Here is a 14,376-nt window from a genome sequence, read left to right on the forward strand (position 1 = left end):
AAAATTGAGTTTTTTTAAAGAATAGAATTAGAATAGAGAGTGCTAGAGTTAGAGGGTCAAATAATTATACACAGTGTATATGTATATATATATATATATATATACATACAGTATACACAAGCCAGAAAGCTAATGTTTTGTTTATTAAAATTATTAATTACTTTATTTGATACTATTTAATTTAAATAATATTTTATCTAAGACCTATAGAAACAGCACCCCAGAATGGCTATTTGGTGTTTCCCATCCCCACATGGCCTCTCTGATTTCCTCTCCTACCTTTCCCGTCTCCTCATTCATCATGTGCAGTTCCTGCTCGCTGAGCCAGGCCTCCACCTCTCCTGCATCAAAGTAGTACTGCTGCGCCTGGTACATGACATCCAGCCGGAGCTGCCGGTGCTCGGTCTCGGTCCACAGCACCTCCCACAGCTGATGGAGCTGCTCCATGCCAGCCCTGATGCTGTCTGCTTCTGGACTGCGGATGGACGCGATCACACCTGCTCTCTCCAGAACATCCTCCACACGTCCACGATGACCTTGAAGCTCCCTCTGCAGACTCTGAGAGGAGATGACCATGAGAAACACAGTCAGCGATATCCATATCTCTATATGTTTCTGTTGAGCACAAGAATAATGTGGGATAGTTCCCAACCCTGGTCCTGGAGGCACCCCAACATTGCACATTTTGCATATCTCCTTTCTCTGACACACCAATTTCAGGTCTTGGAGTCTCTACTAATGAGCCGATGGCCTGAATCAGGTGTGTTTGATTAAGGAGACATGCAAAACGTGCAGTGTTGGGGTGCCTCCAGGACCAGGGTTGGGAACCATTGGGATAGAGCATTTTAAGTAGCCTAAAAGCCTGTTCACGCTAAGAACAATAAATTATTGTAATTCTTTGAGAAGAGGAAAGTCCACACCACAATTACAACGATTCCGTGACTCTAAGTGTTTTACAGTAAATTCCATTTTTATGACTGGATTCTGCAATTCCGTCCATGTTTTCCACATTGCGGAAATCATACAGACCTAAAATTATAACCCCACTTTGACAACCCCTTGGTGCATAAAGAAGATCTGTAAAGTTGCAAAGACTAAAGTCTCAAATCCAAAGAGATATTCTTTATAAAAGAGTCAGCCACGCCTACCTAAAATGCCTCGTTCTAACACGCCCCCATTAGCAACGTCGTATCACCCCTTTAAAGGAATAGTTCACCCAAAAATGAAAATGTTGTCATCATGTACTTACTGCCATGTCATTCCAAACCTGGATAAGTTTCTTTCTTATGTTGAACACAAAAGAAGATATTTTGAAGAACCAAACTGTTGTTGGTCCTCACTGACTTCCATAGTAGGCAGGGGTGTCCAAATTTGGCCCATGGATGAATTTCAAACGGCCCGCAGCTCGTCTATTAAAATATATTAAATGTGGCCCGCCAAGCATAATTTACAAAATATGCAGTTTCACAATGTGACAAGGTGAAAGCACTAAATTTTAGACCAGATGTAGCATGATGACAAAATTTTCATTTTTGGGTGAACTATCCCTTTAACATTTATGCTGGTCTAAACTGTTCTCCACAAGATATAGAGTTTTTTTGACGCTGTCTTACTTGATTCTTCTTCATGAGTTGCTGTACAGCTTGCAAACTTGTCCCATATTCCTGAGAAGTGGCCACTGGAAGATGCTCTTTTATCCACAACTGCGGACAAACACATTCACAACATGTGGCACATTTCAAAATATATTAAAGTTAATGGTTATAATGAGGTTGTTAAACTCACAATTTCATCCTCAAGGTCACGGCCCACTTGGTGCACTTCTTTAGAGGCCAGCAGGATACGACGTCTCTCTTTCAGAGGCTCAATCAGTCGTACAATTCGCATTTCCACACCGGCTTGTTTCTCGGAGACCTTTTCCACCTGCCCCTGCTGAGGGATGGAGGCCGCATGGGCCTGCAGCTCTCCAACCTCTATATACCACTCCTCCATCTGACACTCCATCGTCTGTTAGAGGTGGAAGTGGAGTGAACATGATGAATGAGCAAAAGAACATCAATGAAGAGATCGGTTGAAATGTATAACAGGAAAGATGCACAGGAGAACGAAGTGGACGTCAAAGAGAGAGGGATGGAGAAATACACAGTTCAGCACAGTGGAGCACAGTTAAAAATGACGACAGAAAGAGGAGAGGAAGAACACCAGAAAGACCAAAGGAGACAGGAAGTGAGTTATGACATCATCATAAACTTTTCAAACTTCCAAAGAAAACTCATTAGCTCATTAATATTAAAATGTGCTTGTAAAAAGCTTAAGTCCTTGAAAATTCCAAATTACAATCAAATTACAGTAGGTATCAGGACATACACTACCATTCAAAATTTTGGGGTCTGTAAGATTTTTAGAAAGAAATGAATACTTTTATTCAGCAAGGATGTATTACATTTATCAAAAGTGACAGTAAGGACGTTTATAATTAATAAAATATTTATTTTTCAAATAAATGCTGTCCTATTGAATGTTCTATTCATCAAATAATCCTGAAAAAAAATCACAGTTTCAAAAATATTAAATAGCACAACTCAACTTCAACATTAATAATAATAATAAATGTTTCTTGAGCAGCAAATCAGCATATTAGAATGACTTCTGAAGGATCATGTGACACTGAAGACTGGAGTAATGATGCTGAAAATACAGCTTCGCATCACAGGAAAAAAAAAAACATTTTAAAATGACCAAAACAGAAAACAGCTATTTTAAACTGTAATAAAATTTCACAATATTACTATTTTTACTGCATTTTTCATTAAATAAATGCAGCCTTCTTTCAAAAACATTTAAAAATCTTACCAAACTCAAACTTTTGAACGGTAGTGTAAAGAAAGATCCACATGCCGTAACCCATTCGGCTCAGATGTTACATAAATTAAGACAGTGAAGTGTACCAGAGTAATTGACCAATCCAACACAATATATTCAGGGCTACAGTAATTACAGTAATGGGATTCAAACCTGTGACCTATTATTACAGACACACCATTGTTATTTTCATTCTGAAATGAGAAGCAGCAATTCATTGACTTAAACACAGTTAACATCAAACTAAAGGAGTATTACAAAAAATGCAACGGAACCTTAAAAAGAATCTAGAATTAGAATTACTACTTGAAATGTTTTGTTTTGACCGGCATACCTAAATGGAGAGACAGAGAGCTAACATATTTGAATATTTTAGAGAGCTTAAATGTTTAATTACAGTAAATGCTACTGAAGGCACACACACAGATGCTTCATAGGACTGGTCAGCCTGCACTGACCGCAACCTATGATGCACATATGAAATATATTCTGGTGAAGACTGATGGGAATTTAAAGAACATAAAAGCAAACTGAAAGAAAGACAGAGGGTGTGTGCAAATCAAGAAAGCGAAATGAAGATGCTACAATACCACTGATGGTGATGAGGGTGGAGTGATGTGGGGACAGAGCTGAAACTGAACTCAGATCAGCTGAGAGCCATGGCGAAAAAAAAAAACATTTTAAAATGACCAAAACAGAAAACAGCTATTTTAAACTGTAATAAAATTTCACAATATTACTATTTTTACTGCATTTTTCATTAAATAAATGCAGCCTTCTTTCAAAAACATTTAAAAATCTTACCAAACTCAAACTTTTGAACGGTAGTGTAAAGAAAGATCCACATGCCGTAACCCATTCGGCTCAGATGTTACATAAATTAAGACAGTGAAGTGTACCAGAGTAATTGACCAATCCAACACAATATATTCAGGGCTACAGTAATTACAGTAATGGGATTCAAACCTGTGACCTATTATTACAGACACACCATTGTTATTTTCATTCTGAAATGAGAAGCAGCAATTCATTGACTTAAACACAGTTAACATCAAACTAAAGGAGTATTACAAAAAATGCAACGGAACCTTAAAAAGAATCTAGAATTAGAATTACTACTTGAAATGTTTTGTTTTGACCGGCATACCTAAATGGAGAGACAGAGAGCTAACATATTTGAATATTTTAGAGAGCTTAAATGTTTAATTACAGTAAATGCTACTGAAGGCAAAAGGTTTGAAATATGCTGATGTATAAAAGGACAGGAAATATAACACAATAAAAACCACACACTCCCTTACACACACACACACACACACACACACACACACACACACTTTGCATAGTCTCTTCCTCTCCCACATCACTTGTCCTTTTTTCTAAACTTCCCTTTTCTCTTTTCACTCATCCTCTGAACTTGATTCTTCTCTTTTCAGAAGGTCATATCACACTCATACGGTGGACAGTGATGAGGCTCATATTACCAGCAAATGCAGCAGTGGAAAAGAAAAGAAAAGTCTTCAGCACAGGAATCGGAAAGAAATAAAGAGCAAATTAAAGGCACATTGGAAACCAGCAATCTGACAGATCAAAAATAAATCTGGAGGAAACATCATCTTGATGCACAAAGAGTTTCTAAGCTTGTGAGACTTACGAGAGAAGTGAAAGCTGCTGATACGTGTGTCTGTGAAATAAGAGTAAAGACCTGTAGTTTCTTCAGCTGCTTGTTGACAGTGGTCAGGTCCTGGCCGTAGTCCACATATGCCAGCTGTCCTTCAAGCTGCTCGAGTCGCTGGTCCAGGCTGGAGTAGCTCTGTACCAGCAGGTCGGCCCGGTTGGCCTCGAACAGCTGCCGGGCTTTGGCTTGGGTGGTGCTCTCCAGATCCTGCCAGCACTCACGGATCTCCTCCATCTTCTTCTTCACCAGCGCGCTCATCTCCGGCTTCTCCTGCATTAACCGCTGGCCCTCCTGAGAAAACAGATAACAGACAGAGAAAACCATCAGTATTCAGAGGTGAAAACTGACGCTTCTGTTCCAATAGTGGCACAAAATGGAACTGCAAAAGTAATGAAAGCTTCCAGGTAGGATTCGTAAATACTGCTGCCCTTGTTAAATAAAAAAAAGATAAAAAGTGCACTTTAGAATACTTTTTAAAAGAGTGCTTATTATGGAAATACTTTAAAAGTATATATTTGACATACTGGTAAAAAATGTATAGCCTGAATGCACTGTAAGTCGCTTTGGATAAAAGCGTCTGCTAAATGCATAAATTATAATTATATATTTAAGTGCGAGCTGAATATGTATTCAGACAATTATTTGCATGTTATATATAATTAAATGAAAACGTATTATAGTTTAACTGTATATTAAAGGGGTCATATGATGCGATTTCAATTTTTCCTTTCTCTTTGGAGTTAGTTGAACTTTTTACATAAATAGTACATTTTTATATGTAATTTGCAACATAATTACATCTATTGTCTTTGAAGTAATGTTAAAGTGTACTTTATAGTAAAAAGAATTATACTTTAGTGTCATTTTTATTGAAACTTGCATATCATGTATTTAAACATTTCTAATTACACATTTGTAATGAAGTTACAATTTAGTACATTTAAAATATATATTAACTATAATATCAAAAAACACCCTATAGTTACAATTCTAATCAAGTACAATCTTTACATGTGCTTTAGCAAGTTAGTCGACAAAAAAAATGAAAGAATGACAGAAGATTTTTAAAACAAAGATTTAAAATGTACTTTAAAGTAAAACTTGGAATTTGACATTATTAAAAACTGTACTTTTTAAAAGTGTACTTAAGTGTATTAAGAAACACTTAAGTGGCCTTTCATTTTATTAATATTATATTATTTTCTGCAAGTACAGTTTTCTAAAAATATACTACAAGTGCACATTAAATATAATTAAGTGCACCTCGTTTTCACAAGCGTGTAGTATTTATTTATTTTTGTTACTATAGAAAACATACGCCTTTAACTAAAGATTTGACACCAACATCCTCCATCTTTGCTTTTAACAATAAAAGCACATCTGTAAAAATACGCTGGCTAAATTTGATAGATTAACTAATGATTATCAGCTCACAGTGATCACAGGAGTGCTGAGGACTGTCCCTGTGACCAAAATCGCCCTATGCCTTTAAATAGGGCACTATTTGTGGGGACAGCCATATTTAGTGGTGTCCGAAACCTTAGTGGACTTTATCGAGTGCACTCGTTCAATCCCACAATGCACAGCGATAACGAGAGTACAACTGATTGATTTCGGATTCAGATTCACATGAGTACAGTTGGCCACGTCTGGACTCCAGCCTACCTAAAAGAAAACTGCACCTGCGTCACTTCAGATCAGCTCAGGACAGAGAAAGCTGATCTAACGATGAGAGCAGATGCTCCATCACAGACACACACAGATTATAAAACTGCTGAAGTCTGTTTGTTCCTCAGGCACTCATCTGTGCCTCCACATTTAGATAAAAAAAGTTAGAACTATAGAAACAGTTTTTTTAGAAGGTACGTTTGGCCTTTAGGCCTGTTATTGACACTATTAGCTACGTTCACTATTACTACCCTTGTGAAACTAAGTATGCTTAATTGTATCAAATGTGCACTTGTGGTGTACTTCAGCTCTTAGAAGTATATTTTGAAAGAACTGTACTTGCTGGTAATATAATATTAATTAAATTAAATACCACCTTAGTATACTTACAAAGAGAGTAAAAACTTAAGTACACACTTAAGTACACTTTTAAAAAGTGCACTTTGCAATAAAGTCAAATTAAAAGTACATTTTAAAGTACATCTTAAATCATTGTTTTAATAATCTTTTGTCGTGCTTTAAAGTACACTTACTTTAATGTGTACTACTACATACTAAAGCACATTTCATTTTAAGTAACAATTCAATATTACGTTTAAAGTTACTATATTTTAAATGTACTAAATTCCTCATTACAAATGTGTAATTACAAAAATATTTATATACTTGACACAAGTTTCAAAAGAAATTTCATTAACATATTTTAATTTATCATAAACAATGTTTCACATTTCCATACTTAAAGGGATAGTTCACCCAAAAATGAAAAATCTGTCATTAATTACTCACCCTCGTGTCGTTCCAAACTAGTAAGACCTTCGTTCATCTTCGTAACACAAATTAATATATTTTTGATGAAATCCGAGAGCTTTCTGACTCTCCCATAGACAGCAACAGAACTACCACGTTCAAGGCCCAGAAAGGTAGTAGGACATCATTAAAATAGTCCATGTGACATCAGTGCTTCAGCCGTAATTTTATGAAGCTACGAGAATACTTTTTTGTGTGCAAAGAAAACAAAAATAACGACTTTATTCAACAGTTTCTTCTCTTCCGTGTCAGTCTCCGCCGTGTGTTCACGAGAGTACCACGACACATGCATGAGATGCTGCTGATGATGCAGGAGCCGGAGTTCTGATGTAGAACCCATATGCACTGCGCTTTGTTTACAAGCAGAAGAAAACAGAAGCTGTACATAAAATATGTACAGCGTGTCTGATGTTTACATGTCTTTGTTAACATGTCTGAAGATTTCGAAAGAGAGGATGAATTGCAATTTTTTGCCCAGCCTTACTTATTTAAACCAGAATATACAGACGATGAACTAAGACAGATAGACGTTCTACGTCAGAACTCCGGCTCCTGCATCATCAGCAGCATCTCACGCATGTGTCATGGTACTCTCGTGAACATGCGGCGGAGACTGACACGGAAGAGAAGAAACTGTTGAATAAAGTTGTTATTTTTGTTTTCTTTGCACACAAAAAGTATTCTCATAGCTTCATAAAATAGAGTTGAACCACTGATGTCACAGTAACTATTTTAACGATGTCCTTTCTACGTTTCTGGGCCATAAAACATTTCAGTTGTGTTGTTGTCTATGCAGGGTCAGAAAGCTTTCGGATTTCATCAAAAATATCTTAATTTGAATTCCAAAGATGAACGAAGGTCTTACTGGTTTGGAACGACATGAGGGTGAGTAATCAATGACAAAATTTTCATTTTTGGGTGAACTATCCCTTTAAGTATTTTTTTTTTCAGTATATTGTTTCCATAACAAGTACTCTAAGTTTGCTAAAGTGTACTTCTTTTTCACAAGGGTAAAAAGTAACTCCTACATAGCAACCAATCAGAATGTCCTAGCAATCGCATAGCAACATGCTAAAAAATACTCGAAACATCTTACCAACCACATAGCAATGACCTGCAAACACCCTAACACAACGGCCACAACTTTTGCACGGGAAAGATCAACAACCACTCAAACGTTCTGTAGAAAATGTAAAAACCTATTTATATCTCCATTTCTGTTTTTCATTGTTTGTTCTCCAAATGCTCTTGTGCAAAAGATGTTTTTAGAGAACGCTTTTCCATATGTATTACAGACAGGTCTACAGAAGCTGGCATGAGCACAGACTAATCTGGTACACCTCACACACACACTGCCCCTCCCCCACTGGATCTCCACACAGACCATGGAGTCCTAAAATGCACATGCACATACAAACATGCAGCGTCCCTCTCCCAACACTGCCAACCATTATAATTCATCCTCCCTGTCAGGACTGGCTGAAGGGAAGGGGGTTGGTACAGCGATACAGCAGTGACCATGGAAATGATGCCCATGAGCACAGGAATCAGACCGGCTGCTACCCACTCACTCACACACACACACACACACACACACACACATGCCGACAGCCAATCAATGACATCACAGGCTATCTAAAGTATGTGAAAAAACAAAGCTGGATGCATGTAGCTATGAAGTGAAAAAAATTGGTGTAAGGTTTCACTCAAGTCCATTTCAAATAATTACAAAGAAACAAGTGAATTAAACATGAAATTAAACATTAAACATGATAAAGTATAAAGACTTCAAGACAAGTTGAAGTACTGAAAGACTGAAATAATATTTTCTTGTACAATGTAGCACAATTTTCTTTGTTTTATTAACAACTTTGAAAAATCTTTTTTTTTACTGCCAACAATATGTTATCCAATTAAAGCATAATTACATAATATACAAAAAAATGTATAAAAAATAAATGTTTTAAACCCCGGGTTAATACAGTTTAAACTCTGGAATCAGCAATGTTTCACGTTTATGAATCCTGCCTGAGTTGCAGTGCTAAACTAAAAAATGCTTGTTTAATTAAATATTCATGCTTTTTAAGTATGTAAATGAGAGGTTAACCCAGGGTGATGACTATAATGGCCAAACACGATTTAGCTCACACTGACATATATAATGAAAATAAATGATTAGTACTGCATTAAAACTAATGATTTATTTTATTACTACTTGTCAACATGAAACCGTATGAGTCGGAGCTGAACACATATGTGATTTGAATGCTGTATAGAGGCATGTAATGGCAGCTTCCACATTATTAGCACCTCTCAGTGATGTTGCATATGTGCAATCTGATGGGAGTCTGTCCCAGTCGTGCATGTCACATTGCAACAGCTGCTGCAGAGTCTTTTTTTAATGTGAGAACAAAGCTTGGAAATAGGACAAGTGACCTCTAAAGGTTACATTAGCTGTGTATTATAAATGGATATTTATTGCTCTGTATGCCTGAAGGTGAGATAAGAACACAGAGGCTGAGAAAGGGGGCATTTACATGACTCCGTTTTCAACAAAGAACGGATTTGGCCCGTTCTTTTAAAGGGGTCATATGATGCTTTTTTAAAGATCATTATTTTGTGTATTTGGTTTAACAGAATATCGTTTTGGGAGCCTTTGGGAGAACGGGTTTTCAAAACGGTTTTCAAAGTGTACATTTTTGAAAACGATACTGTTATTGTCTCTGTGTAAACTACAAAAATGTGAATTTGTGAAAACAGTGACGTCCTGTGGACGCATATTACGTGTTCAGACTATAGGTATGTGTGCAGGTGCATAGTGTTTCTTTACAAAGTAACATGGCAACTAATGGCATGGCATGAATAATACGACATTTTTAGTAGTTTTTGGGGATAATTTTGACAACAATGTCATCTGTATGTGAAACTTTTCAAAAACGCAAAGGAAAATCTTTTCTGTTTTTAGTACATTGTTGTTTAAATGTACCCAAAGACATATGGATGAATCACATGTCCAGTCACATATGTGACCCTGGAGCACAAAACCAGTCTTAAGTCGCTGGGGTATATTTGTAGCAATAGCCAAAAATACATAGTATGGGTCAAAATGATAAATTTTTCTTTTATGCCAAAAATCATTAGGATATTAAGTAAAGATCATGATCCATGAAGATATTTTGTAAATTTCCTACCGTAAATATATCAAAACTTCAGTTTTGATTAGTAATATGCATTGCTAAGGACTTTATTTTTTGCACCCTCAGATTCCAGATTTTCAAATAGTTGTACCTCGGCCTAGTATTGTCCTATCCTAACAAACCATACATCAATTGAAAGCTTATTTATTCAGCTTTCAGATGATGTATAAATCTCAATTTCGAAAAATTGACACTTAAGACTGGTTTTGTGGTCCAGGGTCACATTTCACCCCAAAATCCATACATCCAGACGTTCTTCACATTAAGAAAAAATGGTTCTTTTAAGAACTGTTCTGCACTGAAAGATTCTTTAGGGAACCCAAAATGGTTCTTCTACACGGCATCGCTGTGAAATCCCCACTGTGGAAGCTTTATTTTGTGAGCTGGAGGACTGTAGTGGTTTTGGTGTGCAGTAGAGCAGTTTCACACAGCAGAACTGGGTTAAACATGGTGCTGCGAGAGGCTTTACGTAACATCTCTCTCTCGATGACAGCCTCTCGTTCTCTTTGCCTCCTCAGGAATCTGGCCTGACCTCCCAACATGCACTGCATGCATTCACAGTCACATCATTGACTTCAGCGTCGCCTTGCTGTGATGATGACAAAACACTAAAGAGTGTACACTTGAGAGAAGAGTAGGTGTGGGAGAGGTGGGTGGTGGGAGGAATAAGACAGATAATCGGTGTATGAGTGTGTAATGAGTCACAAAGTAGGACTCTTGAAGTTTCATGAAAGCGGTATTGTCTCTGTGATTCTGCATGTCCTTTCAAGATGGTGGCAAATTAAAATCAGATTATTGAAACGTTGGTAATTAATATGCAGGAGATCACATGTATGTAAGCACACAAGGAACCCAATGACACACAATATTGAACTAGTGAGGTACACCATATTGCTCTGGGAATTAGTTTCCACAGGCCCAGCTGTTAGCACAATTCCCAAAGGCGTAAAACATAATAAATACCCTCCAGGAAACATTGTTTTGGCAGGAGACATTATGCTAATGTCAAAAAGTCCTTTAAGGATGAAAACAATCCTTTAAGGACAATTGTAAGAAATGGAGAAATATTAATTGAAGCTGAATTAAAAACTTAAAAGGGGCCAAGAAAAAATATTTGAATAACACTTTAAGGTTATGTAGTTACATATTGCATGCACTTACTATACTAATATACCGATTCACTCATTTTCTCGATGCATCAATTACAAACCCTGACAATGCAATGCATCGATTTTGAAACATGGATTTTTGAATCGTCGATTTCGGACAGTAATCGATTTAAAACGCTAAGAATCGCATGAATCGCGATTTCTATAGCGATTCAATGCTTTCAAAATATATACACATTAAATTACTACAAGCACGAATGAATGGAGACCTTGAACAGTGTTCGTGCCTCGCATCTCTCCTTCACGTGCTCCACTATTTACCGCCTGTGACTGTCACAAGATTGCGCTCGCACTCCGTTTGTCTCACTGACATATTTTTTGAGCAGCTGATGTGTGATCTCTCCTTAGTACTCGTGGCCAGTAATGCTAAAGTGAAGTAGTTTTACTTTTCTGTAGTTTTTCAATGGCTCTCGGTCATGCCGACGACATTACCCGAGCAGTCGAAGTAATGTGTTTTAACAATGTCGTTGAACCGAATGCACGAAGGAAACTGTTAAAATAACCACAGCATTAACAACAACCTTGAAATAAGAGCGCGAGGTTTATCTGATAATCAGATGCATGAAAGTAGCGTTCGTTGCTATAGCAAAGAGACATCGGGCGTGTTTTCTTTCAGAATCATCATTCGCCGATGGAGAGGAACAGTTAAATACTATAGTATTTTATTTTATGAAAATGAGATAAAGAAGTTTTCGCACTGAAAGAGAAGTGATCTTGTGCTCAAAGAACTTAAGACGTGCCAGGAAATGCCTAATATGGACAAAGGCATCTGTCGCTGCAGCTAAGCTCAATAAAAAGCAGAATGAACCGAAACGTTAAGACAATAAACACAATAAATAAATAAAATTTATGAATGATGCAGTGCTAATTGACATATCATTTGGTTCTGTAACCATAAAGGCTGCTGTGTAATTTGCCCCCTTGACAAAGCATTTAAAGAATTTAGGGGAAGCATTTAAATAATAATAGAATTGAATCGTTAATCAAATCGAATTGAATTGTGAAACGAATTGAATTGAATCGTTCTGAATTTGCGAAAATCGTTCTTGAATCGAATCGAAAACCTGTGAATCGTGAATCGAATCGATTTGCTGTCAACCCAAAGATTCACAGCCCTACTAATAACAGTAATTTATGCATACTGTAATTACAAACAACTAACCCCTCAACCAAACCCTAATCCTAACCTTATAGTAAGTACATAGTTACTAATTACTATTACTCAGTACCTATTTGTAAAACCACACTATAACAAGTTTATCTTAAAGTGCCCCTATTATGTCATTTTGAATATTGTCTTTCATGCAGTGTGTAATATAGCTGAATGTGAATGCAAACGATCTAAAACGTTGTAAAGCCAAAAGTGCACGACAATTAAAGTTATTGTCTCCCAAAAGAAAGAATCGACTCTAAACAGCCTAAATGAGTCGTCCGTAATTCGAATCCCACTTCCGTGACAGCTACACGTCACAGGGTAATACATTTGCATAATGCCTGCCTATGTTCTACGTTCGCTGGCCATTAACAACTTGACACACCCTCAAACATGTCATTTTACTGACGACTGCTTCTCTAATCTCGGGGAGTTCAACGCAGAATTCACTAACACTTGCTCTTGAAAGATGGCTCAGTTTATTTGGACCAGCTGGCTCCACTGAATCACAACCTGCAAGTATGATAAATAATAGATATTTATATTATCTATCGAGCGTTCAAAATACGGAACTATGGCAATAGGCGTATCGTTTCCGACACACGCTGTATGCAGTAGACCAATCACAACAGACTGGGCCATCTGAGGAGGGGTTTAGAAAGGAGGTATTTAGAGAGATTGAAACTTAGAACTGCTTCGAACGAATCCTTTGAGAATCACTGGAAAATTAAGTGATATTAAATGCATATTTTGAGAAAATGAAAGTGTGGTTTGACCTTGCATGCATGAAAACCTATTGTAGGAGACTCCCAAAACAATATCAGGAACCTTAAAAATGGCATGATAGGGGCACTTAAAAAAAAGTGTTATCAAAATTGGACAGAAAAAGAAATTATATCTTGGTGAATTTCTGTTTTTAATTGGAAACTTCTGATTTTTATAGTTTTTAATTATAGTAATTTTTTACAGATTTAGCTCTAGTTATACGTTATTATATATATATATTTTTGCGTGCTGTAAGGCGAAATTAATTATCAATTCATATTGACCATTTGTCTTTGTAAGTTACTTACATGGAAGTATTTGACAAAGAAGGACAACAACGTATATCATTATGCATGTTTATATTATAAAACAAACAAACAAAAAAAGAGTGCCATCATGTATGTTAAAAAATGACAATCATATCCAAATATTGTCCCTTAACAGAAAAGGTTACATTTCTGGAAATATAAGGGTCAAAGACGAGATTTCCCGTTTTGGTGACTGCATCAAATTAAATTTACATGTTATTTTATATACACAGAAATCATATTAAATGCAAGTCTCGAATATTTCAGATAACTTTTGTGAGAATAAAATGTCAAAATATGGGTGGAATAATGTTCTACTGTCATTCAGTGTAACAGATTTTTATTAAAGGGGTCATATGATGCTGCTAAAAAGAACATTATTTTGTGTATTTGGTGTAATGAAATGTGTTTATGCGGTTTAAAGTTCAAAAAACACATTATTTTCCACATACTGTACATTATTGTTTCTCCTCTATGCCCCGCCTTTTTGAAACGCGTCGATTTTTACAAAGCTCATCGGTCTGAAAAGCGAGGTGTTCTCTGATTGGCCAGCTATCCAGTGCGTTGTGATTGGTCGAATACCTCAAGCGTGAGACGGAAATGTTACGCCCCTCACCATACTGTTGATGCCGTGTCCCGGCCGGAGCGACGAGACAACATTAAAACCCATTACAAACGAGGCATTTGTTGCATCCAGTGGGGACATAATTACTGATTATAATGACTTATACTGTCTTTTTACGCGTTGCGTTGCATTGCATCGCGC

General features: G+C 36.7%; 1 protein-coding gene across 1 annotated transcript in view; it reads right to left on the reverse strand.

The window, feature by feature from the left end:
• LOC107670604 (spectrin beta chain, non-erythrocytic 4-like) overlaps window positions 1–14,376 on the reverse strand; it is a 77,030-nt gene that overhangs the window by 13,902 nt on the left and 48,752 nt on the right. The window contains exons 20-23 of the mRNA XM_016463246.1: window positions 4,568–4,831; window positions 1,786–2,007; window positions 1,614–1,703; window positions 280–558 (exon numbers count right to left, since the gene is read on the reverse strand). Of these exons, the coding sequence (XP_016318732.1) occupies window positions 280–558; window positions 1,614–1,703; window positions 1,786–2,007; window positions 4,568–4,831 (855 nt within the window). The remainder of the gene's footprint in view (window positions 1–279; window positions 559–1,613; window positions 1,704–1,785; window positions 2,008–4,567; window positions 4,832–14,376) is intronic.

Source organism: Sinocyclocheilus anshuiensis, unplaced genomic scaffold (genome assembly GCF_001515605.1).
Source record: "Sinocyclocheilus anshuiensis isolate Anshui unplaced genomic scaffold, SAMN03320099.WGS_v1.1 scaffold140, whole genome shotgun sequence".
Classification (NCBI taxonomy): domain Eukaryota; kingdom Metazoa; phylum Chordata; class Actinopteri; order Cypriniformes; family Cyprinidae; genus Sinocyclocheilus; species Sinocyclocheilus anshuiensis.